Below are 17,274 nucleotides of genomic sequence, written 5' to 3'. Positions count from 1 at the left end.
GGCATTACGAAGAGTGAAGTTTTAAAGATTGGGATGAATTGAAGAGGGAATGATTCCAGACAGGGAGATCATCTAGGACAGGAGACTGATAAGAACATGAATGATGGAGCTGCCTGAGAAATAGACAAGAAAGTGTGAACCTGAGAAACATTTTCAGGGAAGGAATTAGGGGCCTTGGTAATAGATTAGATTAAAAGAAGAAAAAGTCGAAGATAACGGTTTCTGGCCTGGGAGAAGAAAGATATACAGAAGAATGAAACCAAAATGCTAACCAGTGTGATAGCTTAAGTACTTCTCAATTTCCTGCTGGATTTCTAGAAAACAGAATACAACACAGTCTGAAAACACAGTCATATCCCTCCAGTGTTTTCAATTAAATGGCATGAAACAAAACAATTTGAAGAATTTTTTAACACAAATCGAAAATGTCATGTTCATAATCTCGTGTCCAGTTTTAAAGTAGTCAAATATAAGCTCCAAACTTATAATTGGGGGAGATGTCAACCATGCCGAAATTATTATTTTTTTTTTAAATCTTCAGTTGCTCAAAGAAATATGAACAGGCCTCCGGTCACCTTCATTAAAGTACCCTGCATTAAATCTGGCATTTACAACTTCACATTCAGCAACAAGCTAGAAATCACACATTTTCAAATTCTAAGCAGAAATTACTTTTGGATTTATTTGCTTTCTTTCCAAAAGTGTTCGTGCCTAAGGGTTCTGACAAAGATATCCTTTACAAAGGAAATAAAAAGGTACTGTTAAAAATGCACAATTTTGTTTTCTTTAAAAAAATCTGCTTTCTATTTTCCAGGTGACATTTACAAAGAGGAAATTTGGGTTGATGAAGAAGGCATACGAGCTGAGCGTGCTGTGTGACTGTGAGATCGCGCTGATCATCTTCAACAGCACCAACAAGCTGTTCCAATACGCCAGCACTGACATGGACAAGGTGCTGCTCAAGTACACTGAGTACAACGAGCCGCACGAGAGCCGGACAAACTCAGACATCGTGGAGGTGAGAGCGCATGAGTGGTTGGTGACAACCCCCCCTCCCTGTCCTACCACCTCCGCCACCCCTTACCCCTTTCAGTTGAGCTTGAGCTGTTTGGAGCTCTCTTGTTCCCCCTCCAGTGCCCCCCAATACACACACACACACACACACACACACACCTCTTTCCTTCTGTTCACATTCCCTCAGGTACACCTAGGGATATCACCTAAACTATTACTCCACCCTTTCTTTGCCTTTCAAAAATGCAAATTAGAGTGATAATAATAATAGGAAGGACTTGCATGTGGTCCTTGCTAGAAATCGAGAACCCGTGTCGAATTATTGACCGTATCCTTCATGAGTCATCCTGGTTCACCTCCATATCAGGACCCCAGAGTTGGGAACTGTGACCAGATGGCTGTCACACCCACATTTTAGACAAGTTCTGTTGGTCTGAGTATAGACTAGTTTCCAAGCATAGTCAAAGAGAAAAAAAAAAATTTCCTTTAAATGAGCTCACTCCAACCTTACATCCCAATTTTAACTTCGTATCTTCCTAGTGCATTTTTGCTGGAAGAGTTAAAGGCAATTATTCTCCTAGAAATGTTTTTCCACCAAATTATACCATTTAATATAGCAGTGAAAACTGTTAATACACACAGAATCTGAAATCTGGTGAAAATGAATTTCTAAATGTTAGCTTAGTGTTTCATCAGTCAGATTTCAAACATTGTTTTATTGTGCCAAAAATAAGAAAGTATCGTGTTAAAGCTCAAAAATGTTTTAGATTTGTACCATAAGTAGCATTGCCACATAATTTTAGATGAAGCTTTTTAAACACTTCCTGCGTATATCCTCTTTAAATGCTATTGCTTTACAGTACCTTCCTAGCAATGAATACCAAACTGTAAAATAAGGGGCATAAAGATGGCTGTCCTGATCCTTCTGTCTGTTTTCCTCACCTATACTCATGGTTTCTTAGACTGTGACTGCTTTCCCAAAGTTGAGAGAAAATTGATAAATGTTTCAAATGTATTCAGAATTATTTTGCCAGAGTAGGAGTCATTCTTGCAATTAGTTCCAAATCGTGAAAAAAAACTGGTGCTAATCCTGATCAAATTAATCTTTCTCTCACCCCCACCTTCCCTTTACCTGTTAGAATTATCTAAAACTAGTTCTCATTCCTTTGCTTTTATTTGGAAGTTTTTCAAAAGTATGGGGCTGATAAAACATGTTTGTTTGGGTTTTTTGTTTGTTTGTTTTTTGTTTTTTGCCTGACAAAGCCAAACAAATACTTTCAGAGAAACAAAAGTGAATGATGAATAGATTTTATGTGGTGTTGTTTAAAAATTTTTTCAGATTTGCATTACTACTCATCATTTTAGTTTTTCACTGACTGATAATTTTAATTGTGTGCTTGACCTTGATCTCGAAATCTAAGGTGAGTTATAAAACTTACCCGCTGCGTATTTCAGATAGAATTTTATTCATGTGCACATATAAATGTAGAAATGCATAACAGTCTTGACTATGAATAGAACTAGTCAGTTGTTAAATCTTGTAGGTGCTTTCACGTGTGTATGTGTATGTGTGTACGTGTGTGCTCACACACATTTAACATGAATTTCAGACACAAAATATCTCTATATTCAAAACTCCAGTCATTGCCAAAACCACTACAACAAACGTTACAGGGCAACAAAAGAATTTGAATTTATCATTGGACTTGAACAGTTCAATTTTTAACATGATGTGAAATGTGACATGCAGTAGAACCACATTAAACGAGTTGAAAATTTGTGGACTTTTAACATTTGTTTTCTCAAAGGAATTTAAAATCTAGAAAATTTTCACTTTCTGAGAGCTTTGCTTGGGAATATATTTAAAAGTGATTTAAAACTTCACATGCTGTGAAGCTTTCATATTCTCGGACAGATGGGCATCTGAGCTCATCAACTCCGCAGGCCAGGAGAAGAGCGCTGGGTTTAAAGCCAGAAAGGCTTGCGCTTGAACCTTGTCTTGCACAGCCTGACTATGACAAGTTAGCTACTTCTCTGGCTGAAATTTTCTCTTCTTAAAAATGAAGATAATCAATCTGAAAGTCCTTCATAACATATTTTCCTATTCTCTGTTATTCCAAGCTTCTTGAGAAGCAGAATTGTCATCTGGTTTATCTTTCAGTGACAGTAGTGGGGGCACTCTAGCAATACATATTGAATAACTAAACAAAGGAATGAATGAGTAAGTAAATCATTAAGCGACTGAATGAATTAAAGAGGCTAAGTAAAGCAGCAGCTCTATTATATTACCTTTAACATCAACAGATTAAAGTTCTGAATCTCTTAAAAAAGTTATCCTGAGCTCTTGGGTCAAATCTAGAGATTTGATCGATGAAAATAATTCTTTAGATAATAAGAACCCCTTGTGAGTCTGTCCTGTTCAACTACGTGAATCATACATTCTTCACACATTTGTCTTCTCCACACTTTAGTCATAACAGAGATGATGGAAAAAGGAATAAAGTGGAATTCTTAAGATTGATAAAATTTACATCACCCTTACCTGGACTCTTTTTCAAAGTGCAGTTTGTTGAAATCCGTGTACTTGAGATCCTTGGTGGTAAAAGGAAACCTGGGCGGGAAGCTGCACTTATTACAAGGTTTCCAAGAAGTTCTTTAAGCACTAAGTTTGAATACCTCCCCAGCACTAACGCATAAATTGTGCTGGAGGCTAACAACCCAAGATACATCAGGGACTTGAGGAACCTGTTCTTAGAATGGAGCTAACACAAAGTTGAGAGTTAAGGTAGTTTACTACTCCTGAGTAAAATTTTAAATCCTATTTATTTTAATTTAATGGAATACATTTAACTGAGTAAGTTTAATGAGGAGCATAATATGTTTCATGAAGGGTCATTAGTTTTATATTTCCCATTTGTACCATTACCTCTCTCCCTTAACCCTCTGAAAACAGTTTACTCACAAGAAAAAAAAAAGATTGGCGGGGAAAGAGAAATAATATGATTCCCAGCATGTAGACTGAAATACAAATTTCTGGGCCATACCAGAGTAGTGTTACAGGGTCATAGGAAATCATGCAGCGCGTGGGTGTTGCAAAGATTCCTTCTTTTAGCAAAAAAGCTCTGCGTAATTATCATGTCTTTGCTTGATAATTAGCACTACTGTTACAATAGCACAAAGACTTATAAAGACTTAACAGACAGAGTGAGATGGGGTTTTTTTATTATTATATTATAATGCAGCTTCAATATCTGTTTAGATACAATATATAAATATGCCAGATTTAGTAAATGTGTTAAATTTTTAATCCATTCGTTTAAAAAAAATAACAAAAACAGTTATTGTATTTATTGTATTAAAAGCACTTCTTTTGAAGAAAGTCCATTTTTCATTTTTCTCTGTGACATGTGTACTAGATATTTACCCAAAATACTGATGAGGCTGTTGAGATTCAGTAGGGATTGTGATGGTACTAAGGAGCTGCCCCCTTTGTCTCTGCCAACTCTCTTACTCCACTCCTGGCTCTCTTAGTTGCCTTCTGACCCTCACAGTTGTCTTCCTGACGTGTGTGGTGTTGAGCACTTCAGCTGTGGAACCTGAAGATCGCAGGTTCCACAGGACATGGTTCAAGGCCATCCATCATCTAGCCATGATTTGGCAAGTACAAGCTTATGCTTAGCATTGTACAAGGGATTCTGAAACAGAAGACAGGCAGTCATCCTAAGGGTATAAAATGCACATATAAATCAACGTGGAACCAGTTGAAGGGCAAAGGAACAGTCATTTGGTATAGTTCAAACTGCTGAAATAAAGGCCTCGCCTAAACAATTTACCAAAACTTTCATTTGGACAGGTCGTGTTTATGTTCTTACAGATCACTCCAGGTGACGGCAGGAATAAGGACAGTCCCGGACATGTTCCCTCCATATTCAGCATGGTTTCTAACCACCCAAAAATAAGATGGGAGTGTCACTTAGCTCCTGGCCAAACAGGAACCTCTCACCCATTGGTGACTCGGTGGTTCCATGAGCTGCTACTTTAGTCTAAGCAAGTAGTTGAGTGACTAAGTGTGAAGGGGAGTAGAACAATTATCCCTCTGTAACTCCCTAGGAAATCAAAATGATGGATGTGTTTCCTGCAGAAGAAACCTTTGATTCAAAACTGTCCCAGTAGAGAATTACTGGCTCTTTTTTTAGACATAAGAATAGGCAAGAGCAGAGTGCCTAAGTGTGGGGAGGCAGGGAAGGAAGAGGTTATTTACTGTCATCTGAATTCTGTTTGAATTTACAGACATCTAAGAACAGTTCCAGTAAAATGTTTCCTTCCATGGTAATAATTTAGGCCTGAATTATTATAATCGCTTATAATAAACTTTATTGCTTCACAGTGCTACTGGAGATTTATCAACAAGCTAACTACCTTTACACAGTTTGGTGAAAACTGATGAGTGCCATTTTTGTTGAAAGGAAATGCTGCAAGTAATAGGATTCAGCTTCTTTTAAGACTCTGTATTATAAAATTTGGAAATAGATATAAGATGTGAAAACATGTCTATTTAACTTGAACTTTTATATCTAAACCAATTAAATAGATTCCAACTTTATACTTCTAAAGATACATGAAGTTATTTTTGTGCATGCTCTATAGATATGTATTATACACAGATGTATTTCTTAAAAGGTATATTCACTTATTTATTTGTTGAATTTTCATTTTTCTCCTACACTCACTAAGCAAAGATTTGCTGATTCCTACCATCTGTTAGGAAACATGGAATTCCTCAAGACAGCAACATGGCCAAGACCCCCCAAGGGCTCTTGGTCTTTAAGTTTGCTTAGAAGACCTGCATGATCTGTCCCACTGTTTCCCTTCCTCTTCAACCTCACCTTTATTATTCCTCCCTCCCAAACTTCCCTTACCACATCCATCCTATGCTTAAGCCTCCTAACATGTTTATGTCTCTCAACTCCCTCAAGCCCTATTTGTTTCGTCCTCAGCATTACTTACTACGTTTTTCCTTGGCTTTTCTTTATCATTCATTCAAGTCTGTTCCAAATTTATTCCTTTGGGAAGCCATCCTTGAACTGCCCATAACTTGTTTTAGGTGCTTTTCCTATATTATAGTCATAATATGTTCTATTTCCTCTTTCAAAACACTGTGGAATCTGCTTTCAATTGCCTTTTCCACATTAGATTTTAAACTTCTAGAGGTCAGGGACTGTGCTATTCTGTTTACCATCATAATCTCTAGGGCTTCCTATGAGGTCTAGAGAATTTTAAGCACTCTGAATATATTTGTAGAGAAAACAGGAGGAGACAGTTATAACAGCATATATTCAAGAGATTGTCATAGCATAATGTTACTCAAGTGTGAAAATATTTTTATAGCTCCAGTGAAACAGTTTGTTAAAATTTGATCGATTTTATCAAAGCACTATCAAAAAAAGATAATCTACATCTGTGTTGTTTAATATAGTAATCTTTAATCATATGTGGCTATTCACATTTAAAAGAATTAAATTAGATAACGTGTCCAGTTCAGTTCCTGGGTTACACTTAACCACACTTCAAGTGTTAAATAGCCACAAGTGGCTCGTGGCTACTGAATGAGGCAGACAAGATATAGAATGTGTTGATAATCACAAAAAGTTCTATGGGTTAGCACTGATCTAGAGTGAAATGTGAAAAGTTAGGTATTTAAACTAATTGTGTTCTCAGTATTTATATTTAAATATATAAATTTGGCTCCTAATTGTTTCCTAAGTTGCCTTGAAAAAGATTATTTCTTGATTTAATATTAAAAGGCATAAAGAGTGTATTTGCAAAAGGCATCTAATTCAAGACAAATAATAACAGCATAGGTAGAAATTTCAAGTGTCAAAAATAGAGAATTTTGTCATAAATTAACAAGATTTTAATTATTCGGTATAAGATTAAAGGAATCCATTGCAGAAGTAAAGAATTGTGTAGCCTTGAGATTTTAGTATTCAGAGCATAAGTGTTCGCTTTGAGAGGCACCAGTTGGGAATTGAACACTCACTAGAATACTAAAAGTACATTTTATCCATAAACCTGTGGTCAGCAAGTGCCTCCAGGTTGCCCAAACTAGCCAGGAGCTCTGTGACCTGAGCTGGGAAATGTGCACTTTTTCATTTTTCTATTTGAAGCTTGTGAATGGAAAGATGATAGGTCCTTTCTTGCTTCTCTTTTAAATTTACTTGAAGCAACATGAACCAGTATTTAATAATTATTTAGTTATTTTCTTCAGAAAAGCAGTCTTTTTTTTCTTTTTGAACAACTTCAAGAAATACTATTATTTTATTTTTATTTTTGCCTAGAAGAACTGGGGTGTAGGCCAGCTGTGTGGGGAGTGAAAGGATTCACCAGAGACAGCAGGGAACAGAACAGGCAGATCTACTGAAATACACTGCTAAGGGGAGCAGTGGGAGAGACAGGCGAGGTCTGCTGTGCCATATGTGGTTTAGCAACCTGGCCAGGGATTGGACTCAGGCCGTAGCCATAATAGCCACCAGGGAGGCCCAAGAAATAATATTCTGGAGGTACATAAAAATCCCCCTGAGATTTCAATAAAACATAATTGAAGTTGTTTTGCAAGTAACTTGGTCTTGTCCTCTGTTAAACCAAGTATATAATTGATTTTCAATAAATAGTATTGAAAAATGAACAAAGGATTAATATATTCTATAAAAATTTAAACCTTTAATGTTTAGACTTCCAAGGAAAAGAGGGAAAAAGTGATTTTGTAAAAAAAAAAAAAAATGATTTGTGTATTTTTCATGAATTGTAACATTCATTTTTGTTTATATAGCTTTAAAATATTTTTACCAGTACATCTAAATCATATTCATATTTGTTCCCCAAAATCTAAAAGAAGAAAATGGCTGTGAAAATGCATTCACTTTACTTGTAACACAATGGATTTTTACGAAGACCCATTCTTTTAAAAATAAATGCTCTTGCTTAATTTGCATATGTTTTGTAAACATGAAGAGCTGTTTCACATCTCATTTATTAAGAAAATAATCATTGTTGAACAAATAAAGTGCATGTTCGATTACTTAAGTTATATGTACAGGCATTAAGACTGAATTTCCTTACATCTGTTATTGCACAGCTCTAATGACTTCTAAGCATCAGTACTAACAGAGTCAACAAAAAATTATTTAATAATAAATAGAAGCAGAAAAGACAATGGGTTTCAAAATATAGTCTTTTTGTTAATGTGTCTTCTTTATCATTATTAATCATCACCATCTTATCATCATTTTACATGAACCTTGAATTAGAGCAAACCAAAGTCCTCATGTGTTTTTATCTCACCATTTCTGAAGATGAAATATTTAGCCTGAACTATAATTTCAATTTTTAATAATATCCACAGTTTGTATGCATGTTGAACTTGGTGTTGGACAGTATATTTGAAGTAAAGACTGCATTCTAGCTATTGATACTACCTAAGTAAAAGCAACATTATTTGCCTTTGAAAGGTGTCATATCAGATATCAAAGAGCAGAATATTTTCACTTCCTCAGGGACTGGTTGCTGAATTTATCGCTATGAAATATTTTTTAAAAAATGAACTTTTAGGAATAGTTTCAGAGTCTTGTGGAAGTCAGAATAAAAGATGATGAGTCTTTTAATCAAAGGAGTGTTTATTATCTCAGTTATCTCACGGCATTTTTAAAAAAATTCTTATTGTAAATTTCCCTCCCCTGAAGGAAATGATTCTTTATCTCTGTAACTCTAGCTACCAGCTTCCTATATGATCATCAATAAAGGTCATATATATATGTACACAATACATATATACCTGTAATGTGTGAATAGATAGAAAATTGTGTGTATTAGCAAATTACTAGGGATCACTATAGCATACATTTTAGTATAAATAAAATTTAAATTTACCAAATTTTCTTTTTTGAAGTCAGATATATTCTAATAATAATAAAAGTAAAAATCTTTCAAGTGAACCAGAGATGAGTAAAGATTGTTGAGTGTAGGGAAAAAAGCAGAAACAGGACATCATATAGAACTACTACTTGTGGTGTTGATATAAAAGACTTTCAGACCAACATTCTTTGATTCCTGGGAATGAGAGAAGCAATCTGCTCCTCGTTTGGCCAGGATTTGGCAAGAGGGATCAAGGGATATCAAAGGAAATGCCTCTGACCACATCTGAATCACTGGGAATCTTGATGAAATCCTAGTTCTGCGTAGGAGGGTTGGGAACAGTGTCAAAGTTTATATTTCTGATAAGCTCCCAGGTGTTGTTGATGCTTGTAGTCTGTAAACCAAACTTTGAATGGCAAGGATCTAGCAAACATGTATTTTGGAGTTTGAAGACACATTTATTCTTTCTTTGTTTTTTGGGTTTTTTCCCCCTAAAGATTTATTTATTTATTTATTTATACAAGCACTGGGCACAGTCAGAAGCGCAGGAGGGTGAGAGAATTCACCAGAGCCAGAGTGGGGAATAGACCATGCAGACTGACGAAATACACTTCTGAGGGGAGCAGGGGGCATGGCAGAAGAGGTCTGCATGCCATGTGGGTTCCTCGCCGGTCGGCCAGGGATTGAACCGGCGCTACAGAGGCTGCAGGCAGCTTTGCAGCCCAGTGTTCAACCACAGCGCCACCAGGGAGGCCCTATTCTTTCTTTGTTATAGATTTATTGAGAGTTAGAATCATACTATAAATTAGATGTTTTAAATTTACTTTTAGTGAAACTAATTCTTAAAGGCACATGTCTTTTTTACTTGATATATGCTATAAAAGGCTAGTCATTATTCAATGAGGTTACTGTGTTGCGAGCACTCTACCTCCTGGCCTGGTCCCCACCCTGGTGAGTGGCCATCAGCTGGGAGTGTCTGTCAGGAGCACTTGTTGAGGAAGATTCTAAATCTGAAATCAGACTCAGTGGGAAAGAATGATGTGATGAACTAGGAGTGTGCCGTGGGTGCAGAGTAGTGACAGCTATGTTTTCTGCCTCATCCTCGTGGTCAAATAACTGATAGGCCATTCTGGGAAAAGACCTAAAGTTCAATCATTAAAAAGACTGTAATTAGGCAAATGGTGTACACAACAGATTGGGTGGATTGATTACATTGTTGGAAATATATCTCATTTTTCTAATAGCTCTTTGCCAAATTATTTAGTCATGTCTCAACAGCATTTAGTATATTCTATCTTATCCTGAAATACAGTCACCTGATAGAAGTTCTGAATAAGAAAAATATTCCCTGTCAATTATATCTAAAGGTCATAGAGTTAATGAGTAACTGGGAGGTTAATTAGATTCTGAAAACCTCTTCATATCAATTAAATCTCTTAACTTTATGTTGTGGTAAATAAACTCAGTAACTATTTAGAGCTACTGTTTTAGGATTAGAAACTCTGTAAACAGTAAACTGTACAATGAATATTTGACTGTTTTTCCTCAGATCTAAGAAAACATTATTACCAAAAACCTGATATGTGACATAATAGTAGAAACTCTTACCCCAGAATTTTTTAATCAAATGCTTTATTTCTCAAAATAATGTGCAAATTACTCCGAAGTCATAACCGAAGGCCGTCACCATGACCGTAGTGATGGAGAAAAAGTGAGGTCAGGATTATCCCAAGAATGAGCTACTCAAGTAAAGCTAACTCCATCTGTTACTTTCTAGTTCCAAAAATGAACTCTTTTCAAGTTCCTACATATTGTAATGTAATGTAAATTGTACATTTTTTAAATAAGTGCTATATTTAGTGAGTATGCCCTGATAATAAAAAATCCAGCTGTTTGTCATGTGGATTCTCTTTGGACACTATAACCAGAGTTCAGATGAAATGATACAGTTCTGCACTAATCAGTAAAGTAGCCACTAGCTACATGTGGCTATGTAATTTAAAAAAAACTTAAAGCTCATTTCTTAAGTCTCAGCCACATTTCAAGTGCTTAGTGGCCACATGTGACTGGTGGCTTCCATGTTGGTCAGGCAAAGGAATGTCCATCAACCCAGAAACTCCCATGGAAAAGCGCTGCTTTAAGCATAAAACAGAAGAATTCAAGGCTGTTAGTCACTGAGGCAGCTAGTGATGGTGATGGGTACAAGTTGGAAATAATGGGCATGAAAGCTGGAAAGGATGCACGTAGCCATTTCACCTTTCATTTCTACCCGGGCTTTCATGGCATGCAAGCGTGGGTACAGGGTTTGTGCTAGGGCCAGGAAATCCAAGCAGGAAGTTGAGTCACTCAGTCAGTATTTGCTCCCAGGAACAGCATACTGGTTAAAGTAAATGAGACTTTTGTGGAGCAAGACAAGAGAATGGAGAGAACACTGAAACTGGTATTTCCTTGAGGAAAAAAGCAAAAAGTAGGGACAGGTAAGAAAGTCACAGGAAAGCAGAAACAAGCTAGGACAATGTTGCATATCTCCAATGGGAAGGAAAAGAGCCCCACATGTATATGGTTGCTTCTGATTTTTCCTGATTAGGTATGTGTGGAATTTTATCTTCAGGCAGGCTTCATGACTGGGTTCTCCTTAAATATGCTGGTTCTGAATTAACGTCATGTCAGGAGAAAAAAAAACTATACAGCAAGTTTTCTAAAGAGTATTGGTAAAGCATTATCATGAGAGTTCACTTTTTCAATTTTACCGTTAGGAAACAAAACTTTGAAAGCCCCAGAGATTTGGAGAGACGTGAACTTCTAGTTACAGCAACATCGAGAGAGTTGTAGTTCTGTAACATGGGATCAGGTACATAACTTTCCTGGGCTCCAACTTTCTCCTCTGAGTTAGTACTGTCAACTAACCCTGCATGATGACATGGCTATAGCATGATATAGCTCTGGCATGATTACAAGATATAAAAGATGGCAGAACCCATTGTAAACTGCTCAATTATAGAAGGTGTTTTTATTTTCAGCATCAAGGGAGAAGTCCAGGTAATAAAGGCGATTCACCTAAAAGTGAAAGAAGTAAATTCTTAATTTTAGCATAATTATTTAACATTTTATATTAATAAGTGTAACATTTGATGAATGAATGCAGCAGGGCTACTAGATAATCATATTTTGCATACATTAACAAGATCTGGCAAAAGCCCAATAAATTGATTTTTCTTTTTCCACAAGCATTTATGACATGCTCTGTATGAGTAAGGCATTGGGCTTAGAGTGTGATGAATGTGACAGTGATTAAGACATGCCTACTGTCCTCCGTGGCCTATAGTCCAGTATGAACCAAAGCATATACTGGGTTTATTCTTTCATTCAGCAGATATTCATGTGAACATGAAGAGCAAATGCCAAACATTGTCCCAGTTAATTGTGATCCCTCTGTCTCTATCCTACCCAGTGGTGTGAACCACAGCCTAACAGAGTACAGTGGGATTAGAAGGCAAAAGAAAGTAGTTAGCACATGAACACCTGAAAACTTACTATAGTAGATTATAAATGAAAGTATGGCTTAGAATGGTAGGTAAGTAGTTGATAGTAGAAAAATTGATATGCCAAATCAATTTGCAAAGCATTTGTTTCCTTTTAAAATAAGTCAAATTTGGCCTCCCCGGTGGCGCAGGTGGTTAAGCGCAGCGCTCTGAAGCTATCTGCAGCCTCTGCAGTGCAGGTTCAATACTGGCTGGCCAGGGAGATACTTACATGGCACGGCAGACCTCTCCTGTCTCACTTGCTGCTCCCCTCAGCAGTGTATTTCAGTCAGTCTGCCTGGTCTGTTACCCACTATGTCTCCGGTGAATCCTCACCCCCCACATCTCTGGCCTTACCCCAGCTTTTGTATGCATAAATAAATAAATCTTTAAAAAATAAATTAAATAAGTCAAACTAATAAAGGTTATATAGAGACCTAAATGAAGACACACACACATATACACATACACACACGTAATGTGTATTTGTATCAGCCTTTATTTCGGTTTCCCATTGGCACTGGATTTTTTAATATATCATTTCTCTGTAACATGGTTATAATTTATAGAGAAATTCTGTAAACTATGAAAGCTAGAAAAATGCAGTAAATAGAATTGCCTTTAAATGTGATGAAGTTTCTTCCTTGTTGAGAATGGAAACCTTGAAGTTATATACCACATCTTTGGTTTAACTTTACAGATGGGAGGGACCCCTCAGCTCCCCTCCCCAAATTCTAAAACATGATACATCTGGCTGAAAAGCTGGAAAATTGCTACATGCCTGTGTAACATTCTTATAACCTAATCTTTCTACAACTTTCTCGCAGTTTAATCATTGGAGAATGTTCTTTGTTTTTGTAATCACTGTTTCACATAGTAACAGCTTGTTGTATTTTGGTCTGTTTGCCAGAGGGTAGGTTTATTTTTAAAACCCTGAACTCTGAATTTTTCTTTATTTTTTCAAGATTGAAAGCAGCTGAAATGCCTGGAGTTACAGGTTGAAGGCTGCTTTACAATATGCGAAGGGAAGCTTCTTTCCCTCCTCCCTTTGTGTGTGTGTGTGTGTGTGTTTTTAAATTTTCTCCTAACAAATGTCTTCTAACTGGTAGTTGTCTAAAAATAGAAAACTGCCTAACTAAAAATAGCCTGGCTCTCTGTCGTGCCAAGGAAAATGGAGAGGAATAGGCGTGGAATAGAAGGCTGAGTAATCCAGTTCTATTCATTCAGAGAAACCTTTGAGAATGCAGCCGATGATAAAGTGCCCTCAAAAAACCACAGGCCTGACTCTCTCTTCAGACTTCTAGGTGCCAATAAACATTTTAGCCCCGGGATACATTTTTTTTCTCATAGGTTGTAAACATTTTCTGAAAGACAAGGCTTTGTTTCACAGAACCTGACAAACTGCCATAACTAACTGACTTTCCTAAGGTCTTAAAAATTCGTAATTGTAAGATGTATTTTAAAAGAGCATCTTAAATGAAAGTTTGGCGAAATAATGTACATCGTGTAATAATTAAGACGAAACTGTTCTAATAAAACCGCTTACTGCTTGCAATTAAACTCAAAACTTTAAAGAGTTTCACAGAAAGAAAATTATTCCTGTGACTCATTGTAGCTAAAGAGAGCAGCTGATTTATTTCAGCTTAGTTCCCCTAGATATAAAATTCTCTTGTTAAAGTACATCTTCCCTTGATATACCAATATTTAGCTTCTCCTACAATTACAATTTTCATGCAGATTTTCACTATAAATTTTTTAAATGAAGTAGAAGCTACTTTTAAAATAATAGTTCAGGAGTAGGATAGTTTTCAGTTTAGAGAAATGGAATTCAGAAGACGCCATAAAAAATACATAGGTCAGTTTTCCAATGACGACTTTTCCCGCCCATCTTGTTTTGCTGAAGTAATCTGAATAACCAGGTCAAACATAGCAACAGGGTGTGGAAAGTCAGCTCAGTTCAGGGGTTACATGGGTTGCTCATTGTTGTGTCAGTTCCTGTAATGCGGCTGATGATAAGACTCCTGAGACAAAGGATGATAATTGATGGAAGGAGCCTTAAATCATTGCTAGAAGAATCAAAGTCCTTGTATCTCTGTAGTCGACTCCTCTGGTCTCCTTCCGTCTTGTAAAGCATTTTGTCGGCTTGCATGGTGGCCCCCTACTGCTCTTTGTAATGGATGCAGACCACAAGTGATTCCTTCATGCCACATACAGGGTGTAATTGTGTCTGTGTGGTGTATTAGTAATTACCAAGCTGAATTCCCATATTGTATCTTTACTGCAGGCATGGAAAAATAGGACATACAACCCTGCATAGCCATTTTCAACCTAGATAGTGAGCCACTTAGAACTACATTCCAGGGACAAAGTCTTTTGTATGCATACTTTTTGAACAAAATTTTCATTGTTCAGTCATGGGTGCTGTGCTGAATAAACTCAGTTTTGAAAATAATTACCTTTGATATTTTATTCATTTCTGACTCCAGCAAAACCTTTGAAATGTGGGAAATATTTGCTACTTTTGATTGCTAAAAAATCATTTTAATAATGATAGATATAATAGTGATGAGTTATAGTAACTATGTTACACTATCATGTTGGGGAGAATAGTGCATGAATTACTATGTAAAACAGATTGTATAACATTCATAAACATTAAGTAACACAATTATTTTAGTAGCATTTTTACCATAAGTGATACTTTCATATAAAATTTATTGATCTTGGCTGAAGAATTGTTAAACTTCAGAAAAAGCTGACAAGTTTTTGTTACAGTAAACAGACATAAATGAATAATTAATTTCTTTGCTATAAAATTTGCATCCATCCTTTATGTATTATGTAGCTAATATTGATTTGACTACCTCTTAATCACTGGGGATATGAAATGTCTACAGTCATATTTATCTGTAATAGAAGTCAAAATAACACAAGTAGATGAGTTTAAACAAAAGAAGTTATGTTTATTCTGTGCATTAGATGTTTGTAGTGTCAGTAAAGAATTATTAAATATAATGACCAAGAAACTAATAAAGCCATTTCCTTAGTGATAATAAATGACATTAGACTTACTTATAAATATATTAATACATGCAAAGTTTTAATTCCATTGTTACATTCAAAATTAGAAGTGATCTTCTAGTATGTGAATTGTAGAAATTTACTTCTACTTTATCAGTAGGTATTTTTAATCAAGCAATAATTATGAAATTCCTAGGATGTACAGATCTTTATAGGATGCTGGCAGTGATCTAAGTTTCCTAGAATGGTCTGTGACCTTGAAAAACTTACAGTTTTTCTGGAGTTAGATGGCCAGAGTTCTTACCCTAATCCGACTACTTACTGGTTATATGTCCCAGGCAAGTTACATAGGCTCTCTGTCTTAATTTTCTCATTTGTAAATGAGGATTAATAATAGTACCTAGTACATGGTTACAAGAATTAAGTGTTTGAACATTTATAAAATGTTTGAAACAGGATATGACACATAGTAAAGTTTATGATGATGATGAAAACAGTGATGAGGATGATTTCATATCTTACAATCAAACAATAACTACTAGAGCATAAGTATTTTATTTTATTTTATTTATTTATTTTTTAAAGATTTATTTATTTATACAAGCACTGGGTACAGTCAGAAGTGCTGGGAGGTGAGAGAATTCACCAGAGCTAGAGCGGCGAGCAGAGCAGCAGAAGGACCAAAGTACACTGCTGAGGGGAGCAGCGGGCGGCAGGAGAGGTCTGCGCGCCATGCGGGACCCTTCTCCTCTGGTGGCCAGGGAGCAGCCGGAATCGAACCGGCACTGCAGAGGCTGCGGGCGGCTTCGCAACCCAGCGCTCAACCGCTGTGCCACCGGGGAGGCCGTAGAGCATAAATATTTTAAACATCAGTAGAAGCAGTCATGATAGTCATTTTTTAGCTTCACTCAAGTCAACTACAGAAAAATGTATATGAACAGATGAAGAGGAGGAGGGCAAGCCTTTCAAAATTCCAGATAAATGAAGATCCACCAGAAGAAATGAGCAAGGACATAACAAATATTAACTTAATGTGAATGGGATCTTCACATACAGAGAGAGCTGTAAGAAAGATGGCAAGGTAAATGGGAAAGAGGAGACAGGTTAATCAAATGCTATAAACATCTGTTGTAGAATTGAACAGAATATAAAGGGTATGAGAATACTGTATGGTCTAAAGAAGTGAAATAGCATGATGACACCTGAATCTTAAGGAAGGAAGATGCTGCTGGAAAGTAACTAGATATTAGTTTAGTTGTAAAGAGTGGAAGTATGAAATACTTTAAGTTTTAAAAGTCACATCTGTATATGTGTATGCTAAAAAGCTTAAGCTCATCCATTACACTTATATATTGTACATCATTTATAGCATCCTATAAACACTGATGATTCTAATACAAAATGAGTTATTTGCAAAATGTGCATGTAATTTAGTTTGCACTAATAACATGGACATGCATTCTGTGACTGAAGACTGTCGTATATAGTGTGTTAAAGGAGCAATTTAAAGAGACCTTAAGATGTGTATTTAAACTGTCTGAGTTGGGTGAAAACAGGAGGTGGGGGACGAGCACCTGGGAATATGGTAATGGACTGTAGGTGCTTTTGTGGTAGGAGAACTATGGTGACCACACCTACAGGCAGAAATCATATATTGTCCAAAAATAAAACAAAGCTGTATAAGCTACTCTAGATCAAATTGAGAAGAACTTAGTCTATAAATTTAGAAGTTTCTAGTGAAGTGTGTGCACTTCAAATGACCACATAAGCAGGTCAAGATCTAGATACAGTACTGCCAAATATAAAA

General features: G+C 36.2%; 1 protein-coding gene across 14 annotated transcripts in view; it reads left to right on the top strand.

The window, feature by feature from the left end:
- MEF2C (myocyte enhancer factor 2C) overlaps positions 1-17,274 on the top strand; it is a 150,202-nt gene that overhangs the window by 71,928 nt on the left and 61,000 nt on the right. For all 14 annotated transcript variants that reach the window (XM_037529264.2, XM_054688170.1, XM_054688171.1 and 11 more), the window contains one exon: positions 815-1,018. In XM_037529264.2, coding sequence (XP_037385161.1) covers positions 815-1,018 — 204 coding nt within the window. The remainder of the gene's footprint in view (positions 1-814; positions 1,019-17,274) is intronic.

Source organism: Talpa occidentalis, unplaced genomic scaffold, assembly GCF_014898055.3.
Source record: "Talpa occidentalis isolate TD23 unplaced genomic scaffold, MPIMG_talOcc4v2.1 talOcc4.6, whole genome shotgun sequence".
Classification (NCBI taxonomy): domain Eukaryota; kingdom Metazoa; phylum Chordata; class Mammalia; order Eulipotyphla; family Talpidae; genus Talpa; species Talpa occidentalis.
Note: the sequence above shows the minus strand (reverse complement) of the source record. Positions and strands in the feature narration are given on the sequence as shown.